Below are 21,515 nucleotides of genomic sequence, written 5' to 3' on the forward strand. Positions count from 1 at the left end.
AGGCACCCGCAGGATGCTCCGGCGGGGGTTTGGGGATGCAGCGCTGCCCCCTCCTCCCCCCTCGGAGTACGGCAGGCTGCCGGGGAACCGGAGAAAGAGGGAACACCGGGCAGCCAGGTATCTCCCAGACCTGTTGTACTCGTTCGGGCACCGGGGGCGGGGAGGGGGAGCCCGCCGGGCGGCGTGGTGCCGGCTCCCACCTGCCCGCTGCTGTGCTTCACTGCCGCCTTTCCCCTTGGCAGGCTGCTGCGTGCCGCCCGCCCTCTGAGAAGGCTCCTTCGCCCCGCGCAGAGGAGGAGGCGGAGGAGGAGAAGAAGGGAGGAAGGCGCGGCCGCAGCCGCCGCTGCCCAGCCGCCGTCCCGCAGAGCGCTGGCCGCAGGGCGCCTCGGCGGCAGCAGGCGCGCAGCCCCCTCCGCCTCCCCGCGGCCGCCCGCCCGCGGCGGCGGCGCGGGGCGCCCGCATGTCGGCGGCGATCCGGAGCGGCGGCGGCGGCGGTCCGGCGCCGGGCATGGGGCGGCGGCGGCGGGGGGCGCTGCCGGAGCCGGCGAGCGGCTGCTCCTGCTGCCTGGCGGCGGCGCTGCCGCTGCTGCTGCTGCTGCTGCCCGCCGGGTGCCCGGTGCGGGCGCAGAACGACACGGAGCCCATCGTCCTGGAGGGGAAGTGCCTGGTGGTCTGCGACTCCAGCCCCTCGGCCGACGGCGCCATCACGTCCTCCCTGGGGATCTCGGTGCGCTCGGGAAGCGCCAAGGTGGCCTTCTCGGCCACCCGCAGCACCAACCACGAGCCCTCCGAGATGAGCAACCGCACCATGACCATCTACTTCGACCAGGTCAGGCGCTGCCTGTTACGCCTTCGCTACCCCTTGTCCCCGCGCCTTGCGCGGGCATCCCCCGCCCCTGCCTCCCCCTGGCTGCACGCGTATTCTCCTCCTGGTTTCCGCTCCATCTTTTAATCCCGACCCACCCGCTCAATAGCAACTTCACATCTCAACGGCCCAGAACGACTTTGGAAAGTTCTTTTAGGTAGCTGCAGGGCTTTCCTAGGGTGGTACCGTGGGTGAACACGCTGGCTTCTTGTCCGGTCACAATCGCTAGTACGGAAAGAGCTTTAACGTGAAAGTCTGCGCCTCGGACGCGTGCGGGGGCGCCTTGCAGCCAAGGATTGCCTCGGCCAGCCAGGAACGACCCGGGGGAAGGGTGCACATCCCTTCTTCGGTGCAAATTCAGAGAGGTACCGATGAAGAATCGCCGGATCTGCCTGTTCGGAGCGCATTTGGCAATGTCACAGCATCTCTCAGAGGGAGGGAGGGATGAGGAAGCAGAGGGTGTTTCCCGCGTTATCAGACGAGGCAAACGGTGTCCCCGGCGGGCTATATCGGAACGGTGTTATCCCGCACGGCATACGCCGAGCAGAGCAGCAAACAGCCCTAGCCCTGCCTGCTTGTCGTCCCCCCTGCCCCTGCCTCGTCGCATCGCTCCCCTCCTGGAGACCAAACCCCATCTATCCACTTTATTTTTGTGGTGAAATTTCCTTTTTTCCTACTGCTTCTGACTCTTGAAGTAGTATTGCAGAGTCAGCCAAAATTAGCATACCAGACTGTTTTCTCTGGGCTTGTTTGTTTGTTAGTTTTTTGGGTTATTTGTTTGGATTTTTTTTACCTGTCTGGTTGCCATTTATCTGTCTACCTGCCCCTCCTAATGAGTTTACACAGCCATTCGTCGCATACAAGATCTCATAAAATCAGATCAGTAGAGGAAAAAAACAAAACAACTAAAAATCAACCCCCCAATTTGCTAAATATATAGCATATTTTAGATGCTTTACCTCGCAATGTGCAGTTCCTAGGAGTTTAAATGCATTTTCTCGGTGCACCCACAATAAGGTTAAATCATTTTTTTGTTCCTCTTTTGGGGGAAACCATAGACGTTGGCTGTTTGGGAGGAAAGGCTTGGGATTTGGGGGATGGGGGGCGATGGTAGTTTTTTTTTTTCTCCTGCTTCGTATTTTTTCATTCAAGCAGGATTTTAGCCTGCAAACTGAGCGTGACGGGTGTGCCCCGGGGGTGGGCACGGCGGAGCAGCCGGCTCAGGCACACCCGCACGCCGGACGGCATCGCCACCGACCCGCAGGTTCTTCTCTGCCCGCCGCCCGTGCCTTCTGAGCCAAAGCCTGCTCCCCGTCACAGGAGCCTGGACAAGGCTCCAGAGGATGAGCCGAGGCCAGGGCCCCGTCAGATCGGCGGGATCGGCAGAGTGCGGCTCGGCTGCCGCTTCTGAACGAGGCCTTGCACATCTGCCGGGGCGCTCTTTTTTTTTTTTTTTTTTTTTTTTTTTTTTTTTTTTGTTTGTTTGTTTTTTTTTTGTTTTGTTTTGTTTTGTTTTGTTTTGTTTCAAAAAAACATTAAAATATATGACAAATTAAGGTTATTGCCCGGATGTAGGAAAAGACCCACCCCAGCCTCCTGAGGAGCGCGTGGGCCAAGTGGTACAGCCCTCCAGAGGGACAGAGGGACGTGAGCTGGCAGATGTTGCTGTTGCTGAGCGTCGTCTTTCCTCCTTTGCCCCTCTCTGCAGTGCAGTTTTAGTTCTATACCCTGTTAAACTCGAAGCCAGCCCTGATTTCAGTAGTGCTATCTAAAAACCATACATATCTATTATGAGCTAATGACTTTTGGTATTTTTTCCTACTTTTATTCCCGTCCCTCCTTCCCTCCATTTCACACTCCTCCCCCTCCTCCTTCTGCCACCTTTACTTTATTGACAGCTCAGTGTGGACATGTGCACTTCATCTAACAGGCTTTGGAGATCATTTTTGTGTAACTAAATTGCTTTATTAACTCTGATGCCTTTTAAATGCCTCTGTAACTTGACTCCATTCCCCTGCCATGCACTTGTGCTGCAAATGCCATTTTGACCATGCTTTATGTTGGTCATTGAGCTCATGTCAGATTTTTGCTGGTGCTTCTCTAAAGTGGAGTCTAATTTCTCTGATTTCTCTCTTTCTCTCTCTCCTTTTCTTTGTTCTGTTCTATTTGTTTACATTCCAGGTATTAGTTAATATTGGCAACCATTTTGATCTTACTTCCAGTATATTTGTAGCACCAAGAAAAGGGATATATAGTTTCAGTTTCCACGTGGTCAAGGTCTATAACAGACAAACCATCCAGGTGGGTTCTAATCGAAAGAAGATGCTGTCTTTCCTTTAATTTTCTTTTCTTTTTTTTTTTTTTTCTTCAAATGCTCATTTCTAGACTCATATTTAAAAAAAAAACCCCGAAGTTGAAGAATGAGATTGTGGGTTATTTTTAAAGGGGTCTGTATACATGACAGAAATCACACATTGCCTATTTCCTTAGCTTAATTCAACCTAGATTCTGACCTGTACAGAAGTTTAGTGATATGCACAGGACAAAAAAGAAAAAAAAAATCATTGAGAGTATTGAGAAAACTCAGATTCTGTCTCTTTGCACTTTTTAGGTAAGTTTAATGCAAAACGGCTACCCAGTGATTTCAGCTTTTGCAGGGGATCAGGACGTCACCAGAGAAGCAGCCAGCAATGGGGTCTTGCTCCTCATGGAAAGAGAAGACAAAGTGCATCTCAAACTGGAAAGGGGTAACCTCATGGGAGGGTGGAAATATTCAACCTTTTCCGGCTTCTTAGTCTTTCCACTATAAAAGAAGGCCAAATAGGAGACAGATCCATGAGCCGGAGCAAGGATTCAATTGTTAATGACACCCTGAACTTGGCAGCACATGACAATACTTTCAGTCACCCCGTCAGACTGTCACAGTAGAAGAATGATAACCTTCTAAACTCCAACATTTGCTTTGAATATTGACAATTCCTTGGAACCTGCGCCTCTAATTAGTTTTAGACGACAGTGATCTTTAGGAGAAATGAAATTATCGACCTGAGCAATTTGTACCTGTGATTGTAAAGTCAATTTTGGATTTTATTGTTGGGATCATTGACTTTCTTTTTATTTTTATCTCTCTTTCATTTTTACCTCTTTTTCTTTCTCTTGTTGTTGTCCCAATGAAACAAATAACTCGGACCACAGAATTGCTTTATCAAAGGCTCACTCCAGAGCCAGAAGAATGGAGTGTTCAGCCCCATGAGGTGTTCTTCCATGCTTTATTTCTTTGTGTTGTACAGCCTTAAGGAAAAAAAAAAGAAAAAAAAAAAAAAAAGAAAAGAAAAAAAAGAAAAAAAAAAGAATGGCTTCAGTCTCAGTCCTGTATTTTTCTGGGGGAGGGGGATTCTGGACATTACTGTGTCAAGAAGTGCTTTATCCAGTGAAGCAAAATTTGCACGATTGGAACCTTATTTGTGTTATTTGTGTTTTTCATCAACTTTTTATTTTTCCTGATTTTTGTTTGTGTGTGCTAAAAATGTAAGCTAGATTGATCAATAAGACAAAACAAAGCACATATATACCCTGTAGCTCCAAGTAAAGCTAACCAGTGAACAATTCTGTCTGCACTTTCCAGCTGATCTTTATAGACCTATTTAGAGAGAGAGAAAGAACGAGAGAGCTACATGATCCTTCAATTACAATCTGGAAACCAGTAAAGGAACTGACATTTCTCAATTGCCCTGACATTTCTAGAAGCAACAGTGGAGGCTTTGAATATCTTCTCTGACCATATCCTAAAATATATACTTTCTTTGCAATACCATATTTTGGGTGGTTTTTTTTTCTGATATTTATTTGATATATTTGTCCACTAATGCTTGGGTATACTTTGTGGGAGCACAGAGAGATGGCAAAGCAAATTTTTCCTCTTCCAAATTAAATAAAACCATCTCCACGTGAGCTGTTTGAGGCAAGTATTGGAGAAGTAGACACAAGCATCTTTGACAGCCTTAGGGAGAGGGGACTCAGATGATCAACATGCTCCAGAAGTAGGCACAGGTGCCATGCTTATATTCGCTGTGTCTGCTCTTCCCAACACAAATGGCCTCACAGTTCTAGGGGTGGACTGACATCTACATTGAACACTGAGAAAATTATTAACCCAATCAACAAGAGGTAAAATATCAGGCCAATGTCAATTGTATCCTCTTGCCTCATTCTCAATAAACAGATCCTTTTTCTTCAGTTTTTTAAGTTTATTTTTTTTTTGTTTGGTGGGTTTTTTTAAGTGGTGTACTAGACAATATGCTGAGTAAAATCTTGTTTGAGGAGATCCAGGAGGAATGTTTATTTTATAGAATTTTTATCAACATTTATTCAATTTTAAATGTTTCATTTTACTATGAATCCCCTAAGGGTGGATGTGCATAAGAATTTATTTTTGTCAAATTTACACCTCTGCCACAAGCAAATATAAATGGAAAGGCATTTTCAGGAAAGCAGTGGTAACTACATTGTATTTCAAAATAATGGTGGACATCATTTTCATTGTAAATTTATCATTCAAGGGACAAAATTAAAGTCATATATTCTTAAAAAACCCTTATCTGTGTTGCTTATATACCTCAGATGACTAAAATATAAGCCAATTTAATATTTAACATTTTTGTGCATTTTCACCATTGATGTGGTTTGTTTGCTTTGCTGTTTCACTTTGCCAGTTACTTAATGAATTGGTTTCAGGTTCTTGGTTTTTTAAAATGGGTTGCATTTTCTAGTTCGTCTTTGTGCTTTGGCATGACTGCAATATTTCTAGTTGCAAAATATCACAGGGCTAAGTTTAAGTACATTAAATAAAACCTGAGTCAGCAGCAACCTTTTTCTATTAAAATATAATAAATACAGTTGTCTTAATGGTAGACATTGTAAAACTACTTTTTTGTGTTTACAACTCGATCGTGTCACTCAAGGAAACAGAAACTGAGGTGGTTCAAGCTCCCAAAGTTTTAGTTTCTACTATGTTTTTAATTTAAAATAAAAAATAGTCAGAATAATTTAAAATAAGAAGTACTCAGTTTTGTTTTAAAATTCTACCTACTGTAATCACATTCAGTTTTCCCATTTATTTCAGTTAATTTGCTTGAATAAGGCAATGACATCTTAGTTCTGTCTCTCTCCTAAGCTAAATGAGGCCAATGGCAATGTTTTCCTTGGAACTATCCTTGGAAGCTTCTTTGGCCATTGAAGCTGTATAATCTGAATATCTCACTTCATGTATTCAAGCTCAGTAATCTTGACTGTGTTTTTTTTAACAAATATGTTTACATGATAGCCAATCTTTTGAATTTAAAGAAGGTATCTCATACAATGCCACTTTTCCTCTGCTACTCTTGTGTCCTTCATGCTAAACTATAGAGTTAGGACTTTTATATAAACATTTAAAATAAATGGAAAATGTGGAGTAAATTCTTATTGTACACTAATTGCAATAATGATTTGTTTTTCCTTTTATGTTCTTTGCAATATTTATTACATTTTCCCTTTTAATTTTGCATCTGGGCTTGAGAATGTGCAATCTACTTGCTATTGGAAATAGTAGAAAATTTGATGTATACATATTTGTGTGGATATCATGATATATTTTATGTTGGAGAGGAAAAATGTACAACTGCAGCATTGGAGATTGGAGGAACTATGAAATCAGAATGATTAAAGGAGCCTCCCAGTACATTAAGAGTAGGCTTATAGAGAATAATTTATATAAATAAATAGTTTGAGTAATGTTCAGAGTTGATTTAAATTTAATGTTGAGGGGCACCACGAGAGTTAGAAGTGTAAAACACGTGGTAGTCAAGTAGACCAGTGGCACCATAATGACTGGTTCCTGTGGGAGCAATAGCACAAGACCCCTTCCAACAGCTTTCAAGTTTTCTCGTAAACTGCTGTGTAACAGTTGTAACATATTCCTATGAAACTACTGTCTGTTTGACTGTTTCCCTTCCAGGGAACAATCTGTACCCGGGTGGTGTTGTTGTTCACTGTTTTAGTATTTCTTCAGCCTACTTACGGCAGAGTGGAAGCCAGGAGCTGTATTAGGAATGATAAATTCCCATCATATATATCATTGCCTTCCTCTGAGTTTTATATCCACAGTTTGAACACAGTCTTGCCAGAGAGCCTGTGCGCTCTCACCTCCCCCTGAGATAGTGGGTGTGATGGATGTGTGGTGTATCTCATTACTGGTCAGCATCTTGCAAGCTGGATCTGTGGGAGGAGGAGAGAGACAGGACATGAAACTAAAGAGTTGTTTAGAAGTTACATTGTGTTTATCAGCTGTGACTTTTTTAACTTTTAAAGAGAACATTTTGTTTTTATTGACCAAAATTTGCTTCTTGGACAATCTGTCAAAGTAGAAGATAGGCTAAAAGGGCCTGTTTACTGGTGGATTTATTCAGAAATAGCTGAAAGTGGTTTCATGTCCTTCTAATGTGGGATTGGTTTCTGGAATAGGCAGAGTCACAGGTAGCATTGTTTAAAAATAGCTCTTATGATTAATAGTCTGCTTTGATCCAGGATAACTTTCTAGTGTTAATGAGCACTCAAATAACATTGTCATTAATTTTCATATGTAGTGACTTGTCATTAAGCAGTTATACATAACTAAAGAAATACAATCAATTCCCCTCTTTTAATATATAGTTGAAAGGCCAAGGAATGTCTTTGAGTCATTGCATAGTTTCTAGATTTAGGACCACTTACTGTCTTGAACAATTGTCCCAGGATCATGTATCATGAGGAGTCATGCCCAATTTTTAAACATGGTAGTAAACTATGATACATTGTAAAATACACATTTTCTTAGTAGAGTGGCTTCTTTTATTTGACATGATTACACCTGTCAGAATGCTTAAAATAGAACTTTATGATTCCTGGCCACCTGTTAATTAAATCAGATTTGGAGTTTATAAATTCCTGAGAATTTTTGATGTCCATCATGAGTGTAGTTAGACACAGACTAAGTGGCTGGCTAGATGATAGACAAGCATTTAGATTGGCTGTTTATATAATCAAGTGTCAGTAAAATTCAAGTGTTCCATAGTGAAATAAATATATTGTCATGTCAGCTAAGAGGCTGATCTTGCTTGTCTCATTCACTTCAGTAAAGTCCATTCCTCTTATGAATGGATTTTACTTGAGAGGCTCTTAACATTAAATTTACGCCAACCGTGAATGTTATCTAATCAATTTATTTAAATTTATTACTTTGTATAAACCTACTCTTAATGTGCTGGGAAGCTCTTTTAATTGTTGTCACATCATAATCCCTGTTGCAATCTCCAGAGGTTCTGTTCCCCCTCTAACAAAAAATATATCAAGATATCTGCACCTTATAAGTATACTAAAATGTCTACTGTTTCCAATAACAAGTGAATGGAGCTCATGAAAAACATCAGTACCATTGAGCTTGAATTGTATGGTTTGGGTTTGGTCATGATCTACCATCATGTTAATTTAAAAATCAGTGGCAGTAATCAGTGCAAAAATTTAGTTAACACAGCTATTCTTGGGTGTTGAGGTATTTCAACACTAATCATACTTTTGATAATATAAGTAAAGGTCAACAAATATATTTTGATATTTTAATTATTTATGTTTTAAATCGATCCCCAAACTAGTCATGTTTATGGTCTTATCTAAAATAATCATGATCTATTTTTTCTTATTTCCTATTGCAAATAAAATCTAAAGACCACTAACTGTACTTAATGTTATTTGAGTGTCATAATGAAAATACAATTCACATACCAAGTATATCTAAAATCTCCTGTTTCTTAGCTCATATAACTTAACCTATTCAGTGAATCATCTCTGCTATTCATCTGCAAAATAAAGTTGCCTAACTTGCTGGTTCCCTGCAGATCACATACAACAGATGGTGTAAATAATGACATAGCAAAACATGGAGAAGCAAATAATAACTATAAATTCTGCAGCAAAAAAAAAAAAAAAAAAAAAAAAAAAAGTCTGCATCAACAGAAATTCAGGTCTTATTGACAAATGCTCCAAAACTCATAAAATATCAAAGTTAAGTTTTTAAACTAATCTTTCTGACTAATAGTACTTCCATTGTAATAATGAAGTATTATTTTTGCTATGGGAATTAAAAAAATTAAATTGCTTTGTGAGATCAGCTGTATTAAAAGACTCTTGCTCAGCATATTGATATATTCAGTGCTATAAATTCAATCAAAACCTAAGTTCATCAATTAGTAATTAGTAGTTATCACAAGACATTGTCATTTCTGCTGATATAGTTAAATTAATTAAAACTAATTCTTTGAAATGCTTTTAGTTTTCAGTGTGTGAATATACACAAAAGTGCACACACACATATGTATTTGTACACATGCATGTAAAATACATTTTTAGCTGGGAATGGACTGAGAGAGCTTTTTTTTTTATATGCAGTTTGACCTTCCTTTCTCTGAAGCATTGCCTCAACCAATTGATTTTTATTTTATTTGTTGTCATTCTATACCTAAAGCTGTTTATCTTTGCTTATAAGACTACCCAAAGTAATAGCAAATAGCAGTATGTATTTCAGTGTCTGAGGGCTGCCACAGTTTAGGGCAAAATGAAGCATACAGTTATTAATAACAGATTTAAATACCTCAAGTTCTGTAGAAAGCTTTTGTGATGAGTAAAACTTCAGTGCTGTTTGGGAATTGCTTCAGAAAGACATACAGGGAGACCACAGCTGGAGATTCAGTTTGTCCTTCTATTGACACCAGATGGGAAACTTTTGATACTCTAAAACTGAAAGCAAACATGTCCCTATACTTAGTTTAGCAACTGTAATCCTTATATGCTGACTTAATTTTGATTGTGTTAATTTACGTCTAGAGAGATGCATTACATTGTCACATATCAGAACTAAGAATACAGAGACGACAGTGGACAAAGGATAAAGGGCTCTCCAACTTTTTTCACTAGAAGGAATATCTTAGCACAGAACATATGTTGCTCTAAAAGATTTTTGTGACAATGAAAATATGGAAGAAATTATTTGAAAAAAAATCTTTCAAATTCTTATTTATTGTTACCGAGAGCAGTTTTCTCAGCCCTGTTTGTAATAGTATGACTGGGACTATTTAAGGATAGAGTTTAAATGGATATAGCTAGACCTTCTAACAGCTGGCTTCTTCCCTATCTGAAATTTTCTGTAGAGCTATGTGTTCTCATAAGAACTTACAATCTCTCTAGATGAAACTGTCCTTTAACCCTGACTGTCAAGTAAATCCAGCTTTATCTAATTATTTCACCTGGGTAAGGAAAGCATCCATTATTCTGCTTCTTTGCAATGGCTCTATTGTTTTCTTATACCACATGAACTGTGCTAAAAATATCCAGTAGAAAAAAAGCAGATTCCCACTACACTTGCCTCCCTAAGACATAGTAATTTCTCTTCTCTTGCCCTCTGTAGCCCTTTCATGCATATTTGAAATGCTTTTGATGATTAATTTTTTGAGTATTTCTTAAAATAATGGTTTTCCAACTGTGTGAAAACTTGTTCATACAAAATTATGACAGCTTTATTTGACTGCTCACAGATTATTCTCCCTCTGTTATGCAGCCAGAACTCTTGAATAGGAGAACCCCATCTGACTAAGGAAAAATATAACTATGAATAAATAAATAAATAGTGGGAGATATGTATATGAATCTGTGATTTTTGGTTAATATTTTGATCCCATTCAATCTGTTCTCCTTGAATGATTGTGCAACTAAGTGACTCGGTACCTCTCTTTTTTAAAAAAATCCAGGCATATTGGGAATCTTCCCTTTTATAGCCTGTTTGAAAATTATAGACCCTCTTGTATAGGTGTTAGGTATTGGTTAAAAATAACAAATGAGATCTTCAAGTACCCGTGTGATCCTTTAACATGAACACCTTGTGACAAAGAACAGTCTGTAGGAAGGGAAGAATCTCTCCTAAAAAACCAGAAGAGTCACTAATTATTCTTTGCATAAATACAAACCTCAAAAGCATCCTGAGACATGTGCATGTACATGTAAGAACCATAGCTGTAAGTGACAGGCATTGTATATAAAACACTTTCTCATAGCTCTAACTTTCATGCAAGAAAAAAAAAATTGCAAGAAAATACATATGTAGTTTAGGTGGGATTAAAGATCCCCAAGCAATTAGTGATTGTACCAAAATGTTTATTACAGACAGTGGCTCATTGCAGATATATTACACAGTGTGTTCGACTCAAGCATGGAATGATGCATTATATAACAAATATCTAAGCTATTACTGTAAAAAATTTACAAAATTATCTTTACAGAGCTATGAAAGTCAGAGAGATCAGATTGCAGTTAGTACAATTCAGACCACTGGATACATTATAAAAAGTGAGATAAACATTTTATAAATATTTCTGTATATTTCCCTTACCCTCAGTCAAGAAATAGCTTACCTCTTGAAAACAAAAAGGGAATCCACATGCACTATAAAGCATGATTCAGTTTTTCCTGAGAGTAAAATAAGCCTTGCTTATTTACCTCCATGTCCCCATCCTCCCTAAGACAATTGTCTCTTTCTTACTTTTTAAGTGTGCACTAATATTTTTCAGAGCTTCATAGGTTATGTCTGAACTAAGTAATTGACAGATGATTTGCAAATGCACTTTAACATGTTAAGCCCATAAGGAACTGGCTTTCTTGCCATGCCACTGATCACCAGATTTTCTGAAAATAAGGCTGTATTGGATCTGTCTGAGACAGTTCATTTCCCCATAGCAGGACTCACAGTGCTATGCTTTGCATTGATATCTAGAAAGGTGTTGATAACACACCAGTGTTTTGGCTGCTGCTGAGTAGCATTGGCACAGCATCAGCTCTCTCTCCAACATTCTGCCCCACCAACAGAAGGCTGGGGTTGGGCAATATCTTGGGACGGGACACATCACCCAGAGGACAGCTGACCCAAACTGACAAAAGGGATATTCCAAAGCATATTAAATCAGATAAAAAAGCAAAAAAAAAAGGGGATGGAATAAAGTGGCATTTGTTATTTGCAACATTATCCTTCCAGAGTAACTACTAGGCATGCTGAAGGCCTGCTCCTGGGAGGCAGCTGGACATCATTTGCTGATGGGAAGTAGAAAATAAAATCTTTGTTGTTTGTTGCTTGTGCACACAGAGCCTTTTGCTTTTGCTTTCGTAAATGGCCTTCTCTCAACCTATGAAGTTTCTTTCTATTTCATTTTCTTCCCCCCCCACCACCTGAGAAGGGAGAATGCTAGAGCCTTTTATTGGGCACCTGGCATCCAGCCAAGGTCAAGCCACCATATAAGGCTTAAAGTTTCTACACCATGTTTAGAAAGAACTAGGCTCAGGAAATCTGTTGGATACAGGCTGTACTCTATCCATGCCCATGGCAGCCAGGTGCAGTGAAAGACAACTTTAGAAAACATTGAAGTGGCATGGCCAAGTACAGATTCAGTATCTCAAGAGTACTTTAGTGCTGGGACAAAGATTACAAATCAGTGTATGCTTTCTTGTAAACAGCAAATGTGGTGAATGAATCTGGACTGGAAAAGAAGTTCCCAGCTACATATAACTGCACAATAGAATAGATTTAATGACCTATTAAAAAATCTCCCTAGGGTCTATCTTGATTTACTGCCATTAGACTTGCTCCCCAGTGTCACTGCTTTTCCTGTACTGGGAAACCAAAACTGGGCAAGAGACTCTAAATGTGGTCACAGATGCCAAATACAGAGGATTTCGATCTGCTGGCTATGTTCTTGCTAATATATCCCACTCTTCAATAAACATTTACTGCTTCAAAGCTGCACTGTTGATTGGTGCTCAAATTTTTAATCTCAGTATCTCTTTTTATTTTTTTCTTTTTTTCTGCAAAACCTTTCTATCCAGTGAGACCCAGACAATACTGCTGTGCATAGCAATTTCATTCCAGATTTAGAAATTGCTATTTGTTTTTGTTTAACTTCCTGAATTTTTGTCAGTCTCAGCCAGTTAAAGTCTCACTGAAGAGCAATCCTATTGTTAGGCATGTTATCTTCTTCCTCTATATTTGGTTTCATCCACAGACTTGATGAGAGTGTGTTTTTTTTTATGTCATCCAGGTAGCTAATGAAGATATGAAATAGTAACAGACACAGTACTCACCTGTGAGGAAAGCCTCTAGTAACCATCTGGCAAGTGAATTTCAAACTGCAACCCATTAGCCTTGGATCCTTGTAATCCAACCAGGTTTCACTGCACCCTGTAATCCAATCAGTTTTACAAGTATCTTGTAAAATATCTTGTATGCATCCAATTCATATCTCTATAGGTTGGTTAAAAAGATATGATAGGAAACCATGCAAAAATCATGAGACAGTCAAGGCAAATAATATGCCCTGACCACCAATCCATTTATCAGAGAGGGAAATCAGTTAGGTGTGATTTTACCTTTGTAAACCCATTGTGGTTTTTCCCAATCATCTTATCATTCATATGCCTATGAACGACTTCTATATGCAGATTTCTCTATAATCTTCCAGGAGAGTGCAGTGAGGCTGACCAGCCTCTAATGTTCCAAATTCTCTTTCTTGCTCTCTGAATAATGATGTGACACTTTCCATTCTCTAGTCACAAAGGCCCTGTCTGCATTACCCAGGTTTTGAAAGGTGATTTTGGCTAAGCTTCCTCACCAACATCAGGTTATCTCATGTGGTCTCATGAACTGTTGTATCATAGGCAGTACCTCAGTTTTCCAGGCTCTCCTGAAAAGCCAAAGGGCATACCTTATCAGTAAAACCAAACAAAGCTTTGAACACTGCAGACCCTTATCACAAGACTCCTCTAGTTTTCCCAACAGTACACTTATAGAGGTTTTTACTTTTGCCATTCACATTGCCTGCCAGTTTCAATTGTAGCAGAGTTTTAGAATTCCTAATTCCATGTCACATAAATATTTTAATCTTTTTCCTGATTGCAAGGCTGCTTTCAGTCAGCTAAAGAAGATTGCATCTTATTTTACCTCTTGATCATCACAACAGCTTCCTCACTAACTTCCCTCTGATCCCGACCTGTACACCCCTCTCTTGCTTGTGAACCACCTCATGGCAAAGCTCCACACATTCAAGCTGCTCTCTTGAATAGAGCACAGTTTGTCTTCTTGTCATTCCCAACCTGTACCTCTTAAAGGACCTGATCCCACCCATTGCACTGCCCCGACAATATGAACTATCCTACCATGCTCCTGTTACTCTGCAACCGATCACAACTTCTAATTCTTCTGTTTTGTTTTTTTTTTTTTTTTTTTTTCTCTGTTTTGTTTCCTGATGCTGGATAAATTTGTGTATCGACACATTGGATATGCTCCCAGCAGTGTTGTATTTTAGGGAATGAGGAAGAACTTTTTTTACTGTGCTGTCTCCAGAATCCTTGCTCCCTACTATGCCGCTTGCATTTGGTCTTCATCTTGAAAACTCATGTGTAAATACTATGTCATTTTGCAAACAAGCTTGTTTCCAAAAATTCTCTTGTCCCACTTCATCAGATGGAGACAACCATTGTTTCATCGTAAGAGATGGTACAGTGGTCACAGGTGCACAAACCCTGCATGGGATATGAGCCAGAGAGGCACTGTACTTTTGATTCTACCTGAGCCTTTCCCTTCATTGGAAATATTGAGAAGACATCACTCAAACTTTTTAGGGTCACTCTCTCTTGATATGGTTTTTTTTTTTCCCCACTGGCTAGTGGTACTCACATGGGTACATAACAAAGGTTTATAATCTAGGGGCTGGCTGAGCCTCTGCTATATTTCTACGAAATCCTGGATGCAGAATTCACTTCAAATCTGCTTAGAAACAAGTAATAGGTGAAGAGATAAGGATATGGAGCTGGCATCTCTAGTACTAATTCTTGGAAGTTTGTTGAGTGGAGAGAAAATTTATGATTATACTCTGTGATATTTGGACAGCATCTTGACACTTCAGTACCAACTAATCTGACAATAGAAACAATGATGTGCTTTCTTCACTGATATTTTTACCATCATGAATCTTTCTAGCACCTTAAAGTCAGGCAATTGTGAAGAAATGGGAATAATCATATGACAGAAGAGACAAGAAGTGATATGAAATGACAAATTGAAGAACATGGGAGGCAAGAGAACAGTCTTGAATGAAATCAGGGATCCTTTTGGAAAGTGCTGCTAGGACTGAAAATGATTTGGTGTAATAATAGATAGGGCATGGGGGACAGAAATTAGATGTAAAACGTGGGACAGGTCTTGAAATACTGGAACAAGAGGCAGAGACTAGAATTCTGTCCAAAGTAGAAAAGAAAGATTTAGAGAGTGAGAGACTTGGGGGAAAAGTTGTAACAAATTGTGGAGAAAGAGAAAAAAAATCCAGAGTGAACAAGGGAAAAAATAAATCGTGTTTTAGGGCCTGTAATGCATCTGGTCAGTTTGCAGTAAGAAGTAGGCATAGAGGAAGAGAAGAAAAGAAGCTGTGAAATCATACAATTAAAAAAATACCTGTAAGAGAAGAGAATCACAGAGCTGTCACAGTCCGATGTGACAGTGGAGGCCCATGGCAAAGGGATAGAGCTTTTACAAATGGTTTCCAAGTTGGAAAAAGAAAATAAATTCAGAAAGTAAAGGTGAAAGATGTAAGGTTTTGTGTGTTTATCTCAAAAATGCATGGACTGGGCAGAATTCTGAGCACTTCCTTATTTTTCTTTTCTTGCTTCTATTTATGTCAAGGGCTTTTGTACCCACTCGTTTTTTTTTTTTTTTTTTTCTAACAGCCTTTCCATTTATGCTAGTTCCTCTTATTCTCTGCAAATGACTCACCAGTCCTACCAACTGTTGAAAATATAGCTAACATGAGCAATTCCCTTCTAACAACGTCACTGGCAAATGAACATTGCTTCCTAAGAACAAATTTCTTTCCCTGACCCATCAAAATATGTTATTGATTTTGTTTTGAGCCAGCTAGCCTGCCCCTTTCTTCTTGTTTCCCTCTGGTGTGCTCTGCACCTCCCCCTAAGACACTGCTCTTCTCAAGAGATGGCCATTCTGTACTGCAGATTGTCCAGACCTGGCTGAGGGCAGCAATCCATCTGGCTAGTTGCAGTGCTTTTGGCTTCCAATGGTTGACTGAAAAAAATGGAAAAAAAAAATATGCATATTTTGAGGTTTTTTTTTTTTTTTTGTTTGTTTGCTTGTTTGGTTTTTTTTTTTTGTGGGTTTTTTTTTTTGGGGGTTTTTTTTTTGGTTTTTTTGTGTTTTTTTTTCTTTTTTCTGTGGTAGATTTAGTTTTAATATTTTATTTTTCAGTTTGAGGTAGAGGGGGAGATATAAAAGAATGTATCTTTAAACAATTTCATAGTGTTTTGAGAGGGGATTACAACTTTGTGGGTTATAGTCTGTGAGTTTGGTGGTCAGAAAACACAGTGAATATAAACACTTCCAAAGGAAGATGGGCTTACTAGAAGCCAACCTATCATCCTCCCATTGCATTGAATCACTGCCAGCACTACCTGTCTGTGCCCACCCCTTGGGACCTCCCCCATCTACCCATGTGTACTAGTTTGAAAACAAACCAGTGGGAGATCCCAAGTCAGAACTACAATTTAATAAGAAAATTAAGATAAAGGCAGTAATGCAGAAATACTGTATTTAACTGAAAGAATCAGGATACAGCCTGACACCCTGTTGGTCAGGGTGGTGGGAGCAGTCTGGTTAACTGGTGGCTGCAGTCCTCCTGGAGTGACAGATGTGGTTCTGTTGAAGCAGTGATCCTGTAGAAGGGTCTGGTTTTCCTCTGAAGGTCCAAGCTGGGGCAGAAGGATCTGGTCTCCCTCTGGGAATCCAATGGATAAGGCTGTTTGTGGTGTTCAAAATCTCAGATTATATCCAGGTAGGAGTGCGTGGCTCCTCCCCCTGGGCAGAGCGTCTCAAAGTCGGATAATGCAGCTTTATGAGTCATGCAGTGAGACTTGATGGCCTGTTAACAGAAGATATCCCCTGAGGGACTTATTAGGATAATGTCATGGATGAGATAAAGAACACTGCCTCACCTGGTTTTAACAGCTTATGGACATGCTGATAGAATACATATTTTTGGTTATATCTCGCATTGTAACCTAAGACACCATGGCTCAGGACCCCCTCTCAGCCCTAGGGCCATCAGCTCCCGCCCCAGCAGTGCCACAGCAGGGCTGGTCTCCAGCTCCCCACAGACTCACCTTGCCTGGCCATGGACCCTGCCAACCAGGCCTACCTGCAGGTCAGCATCCTGGCCCTGCCTTGTCACATTCCTGTCACCAGGGAGGTGTCTTATGCCTGGGACTCAAGCTTTTCCTGCCTTCTGCCCTCTGCCTGCTCCTGGTGAACCACATGGGGACCACCCCAGTCCTGGAGTCCTCCAGGCCCTGGAAGCCATCCACTCCCTCAAGTGCCCTACCACACTCCTGGGTTTAGGTAAAAATAACAAAATAATCTCAGGTGTTGTCTGTATCACGATTGTTTCAATCCGCACAGAACAAGCCACTTTTCCACCTCCACTGCCAGCACTTGGCTACCCATATTTTTACAGTAGAAATTGAGACTCATTTCCTCAAGAAGAAATTTTGGAAGTGTTCAATAAACCATCGGGTGCATACATCTGGGGTATGGCCTAACCTGTTCACCAACATCAAATTGAGCTGTTTCATGCAGGAGCAGATGCAGCAAGGGAACAAGGTGTCTACAGTGAGTTATCAGTCATTAATATGTGGACAACTGGCAGGTACCCAAAGCATCCTCTGGGAAACTGGCAGGTACACCAGGGGTGATCACAAGTGTCCATAAGTGATCAAGCTTTATTCACTCATAGATTATTGTTGAGATTTTCTTATTTAAGGAAATAGGAATTATTTTTCCCCCATGGAGTATTGTTCAGCTACAATTTGCATTCATCCCTCCAGAGTTTGGAGCATTGATTTATTAATTTGAGTGCCTTTTTAGGCAATTAATTGATTAATATCAAGCTTTACTAACTCGAAACAGCATTTGATTCTGTTATTATTCAGTTCAGATGGGATTTATTTGCCTTTAATTGGAGAAAGTCAGGCCTAGGTACAGTGAATTGGTATTTTTCTGTTCACTACTGCTGAAATGTCACCATTCCTGTAATTTGATTTAATATATATTTTAAGGTCATTTGATCATCTTGCCAGACTGTATAGTATAGCTTATTGGGTTAGGAACTCCATTTATCCAGTAACCCAATTCCTGAGATAATAATTTATCTATGTATTAAAGTGCATCTTTCAGGAAAAAAAAAAAAAAACATTATTATGATGATCTCTTCAGTAGGTGGCAGTGCTGGGATTAAAACTCTTGCTGCTTGACTAATATGCAAATTCCTGCCTTTTGGGATTTAGATCTAAAAAGGCTTTCAGGGCATTCTCGTCTTTAAATTTGGGCTCTAGTTTGCTTGGAATGCTGAAACTGTAGGGAGATTTATTTCTGCTGGCTGAGAAAGTATAGAAAAATAGATCAGTACCACAAGTGCAGTCAGTTGGCTCCAGAGATATGCATGAACAAGCTAAATCCATGGAAAACACGTACGTGTAAAGCTCCAAAAGTAATAGTTTCTCCAGTGCACATCCACTTCAATTGCTCTCAGAAAAATTATGTTGCTAGCTGAAATGTTTTAGAGTCTGAATAAAAAAAAATTCCAAAATCTAAATCTATATTCAGATTACAATTTTACATTTAACTTTACATTAAACATTTTACATTAAATTTTATCAGAATCACTGTGGTATCTTTACATTGTGGAGGACTTTGCTATGTATGGTACCATAAATGACTCCATTACTGGGTTCTTGTGACTTCATAATCTAGTCCATAAGTTATGATGAAGAACATTTTTCTGCAATGATGGAATATACAAATTAGGAAGTTCTGATTCTTGAAATAAGGCCTAAAACAGAAATTTGTGTCACAACATAAAGTTTTTTTTTAAACAAGATAAGTTCTCAGAAGGCGTTTTGCCAGGAATCTCTTTAAAGGTCATACATCTTAATGGCACACATTAGGTAGCCCACATGGAATACTGCTCAGGAATCATTAGGATTTTGAGAAAGAAAGAAGACTTTTCTTGGATTAGAGCTGGAATGCACCTGTGTGGACAACAAAGGATGGTTTATAGTGGCAATTAAAATGTGTGGCGGCTGCATGTCATTGTTTGTCCATTGGGAAAACAGGACAGAGAGGAATCTCACAGCTACATGGAAAGCAGTGCAGAGTAATGTATTCCAGGTCACACACTGGAAGTAGTGATATTAAATCTATGAGCGCTAGGAATTCTTAGTTATCTTGGTGCTGATGACTTGCATTGACCCAGTACTTCAGTACTTCAGTATGGAGAGAGAACCTATGGAGAAAGCATCTTTTTAAACACAACTCCAAAGAAGGAGAATTTAGTCATTTTAAATAGCAATAAACTGTCTATGGGAGATCTGGGCTGATCCTATCCAATGGGAAAAAAAAAATCACAACAAAAGAAAAAAGAACAAAACAAGAAAAAAACCTGCTAGCATTTTTCAACAGTAAGAAATGGAATTCACTTCTCCTAGACGAGTAAAAGTCAGATAACTTGTGAATTCTTTTGACAGAAAATGAAAAATATTTTAATTAAAAAGAATAAAACAATATTGACATTTAAAGTGGCTTGTTTTCCAAGAAATCTGAAAAAAAAATATTCAATTTGCAGTTAAAACTTTTCCAAATGGAATTGAAATATGTTCAAACACAATGAAGTTTAGAAAAAGTATATTTGGGAGTAAGTCAAATCTGTGTTCTGAAATGTTGAACCTAAATTGGCAAAGGGACCCCAAACTCCTGTTCTCTTTAGGGAGACTTGAAGACCCAAGACCCTCCAAGATGAGAGACTCCTGGGTGTACTACAGAGGTGACTTTCTTTCACCCAGGGACTCAGGAGTCCAGTCCCTAGAATCAATAAACCAGTTAATGACATATCTATGGCACTGTGGTGCCATAAACCCCTAAGTCTATAGGTATATCAGATTTCACAGCAAGGACTCAGTAACCATTTTCATGAAACTAAGTCAGGGTGTTTCAGTCTGCGCAGAATAGTTGCATTGGCTTACACTGGATCAGAATCAGTTTTGTTTTAGGTGAGACTTTACTGTCAGAAACTAAACACAGCAACCTGAGTGTGACGACTTACTGTTTATAATTAGCAAATAGAAACACAGGAAATCGCTTTTTATACAGTAAGAGAAGAAGAAAATGGTACCATTACCTTTGATTGCATTCCTTGACTGCATTTACTATGAGCAAGGTTCATAATTAATCTCTCTGAAAATTATTCCACAGCCATATAAACTCATACTTAAATGAGTCTAAGGAGCTTCATTTTACCTTATTGGAAGATATATTAAAGTAATGGAAACAAGAGAATTTACTATCTACTTTATAATCACATTCTGAAAAGAATTGTATGAACCACAGAGCAATGGAAGAGAGGACTCTTTTAAGAAATATGCTAACCTTTTCTAAGACAAGAAATGTCACTTTGAACGCAAAAGGTATTAGAATTCTCTCAAAAGAGGAAAAGTAGCCTTCTAAATCCTATTTGTAAAATGAAAAGAAGTTGCTAAAAGAGTTTGCATTGGCTGGAATAAAATCTTGTTCTCTTCAATATAAGTGGTGACTTCAGATCTGCTGGTACATAGGTCAGCTGCCTACTGCTCCAGCAGAGTAAGAAGCAAAACCTGATGCTTTATAAGCTCTAGAATTTTTATTGTGTCATGCAGTGAGGGAATAAGTTTTGCCTTCTAGCAAGAGTATGTCCCTCTTAACTCATGCATGACCTGAGGCCTTTTGAGACATAGATACCATTGTCAAGTTACAGCTTCTCTGCATCATCTGTTAAACATCTTGTCCTAACGGCAACTTCACCTCCTCAGAAGCCATTGGCCAGAGTGATTCTACCTAACTCCCTTCTCAAGGGCCTCCTGAAACCAGAGAAAATGACCCTGCACATGTTAATGCTGAGTTTGTCAACATCAATTAAGCAGCAGGATAACCCCATGGATTTTCAAGCTTCTGGGAAAGAAAAAAGTCTCTCTTTTCCTAAATAGGCACAGTTTTGCATAGAAAAATCTTCAAGAACAGTTTTATTATATTTTTTTTTTTTTTACTCCTCTTCACTGACTAGATCATTGGCAAAAGGGGACCAAAAGAGAAATCTTTGAACTGAGCATTGGCTTACAAAGACTGAGAATTATTTCAAAGATTCCTTTTCCATATAGGCTCTTTCTCAGAATTAACTTTTCTTTTGAACTTGCTTTTCTATCTTCCTGTTGGGAGAATGTGCCAAAAGGATGATGTAGTTTATTGAATTAACAATCCCACAGGCACCTGTGTCTATTTTGATCTCAATTTTATTCCTAAAGAACAATAATGAAAAGTCTAAGATCTTTCTTTCCTGGTGTTTAGTTTAATAAATTCAAAAGGGTACTGTTTCACTCTCTTAGGATGTTTTTACTCTCAAACAGTCTCAAGCTAGTCAGTGTAGCTTTATAAATCAAATGCCAAAACCACTTTAAC

General features: G+C 39.6%; 1 protein-coding gene across 1 annotated transcript; it reads left to right on the top strand.

Annotated features, from left to right (window-relative positions):
- The first annotated feature begins 508 nt into the window (after positions 1-508).
- Positions 509-8,670, top strand: CBLN2 (cerebellin 2 precursor). Its single transcript, XM_053966024.1, has 3 exons — positions 509-829; positions 3,047-3,166; positions 3,477-8,670. Exons 1-3 carry the CDS (start codon positions 509-511, stop codon positions 3,672-3,674), a joined length of 639 nt encoding a protein of 212 aa, XP_053821999.1. The 3' UTR covers positions 3,675-8,670.
- Positions 8,671-21,515: the final 12,845 nt, after the last annotated feature.

This window comes from Vidua chalybeata, chromosome 1 (genome assembly GCF_026979565.1).
Source record: "Vidua chalybeata isolate OUT-0048 chromosome 1, bVidCha1 merged haplotype, whole genome shotgun sequence".
In the NCBI taxonomy this organism is placed as follows: Eukaryota; Metazoa; Chordata; class Aves; order Passeriformes; family Viduidae; genus Vidua; species Vidua chalybeata.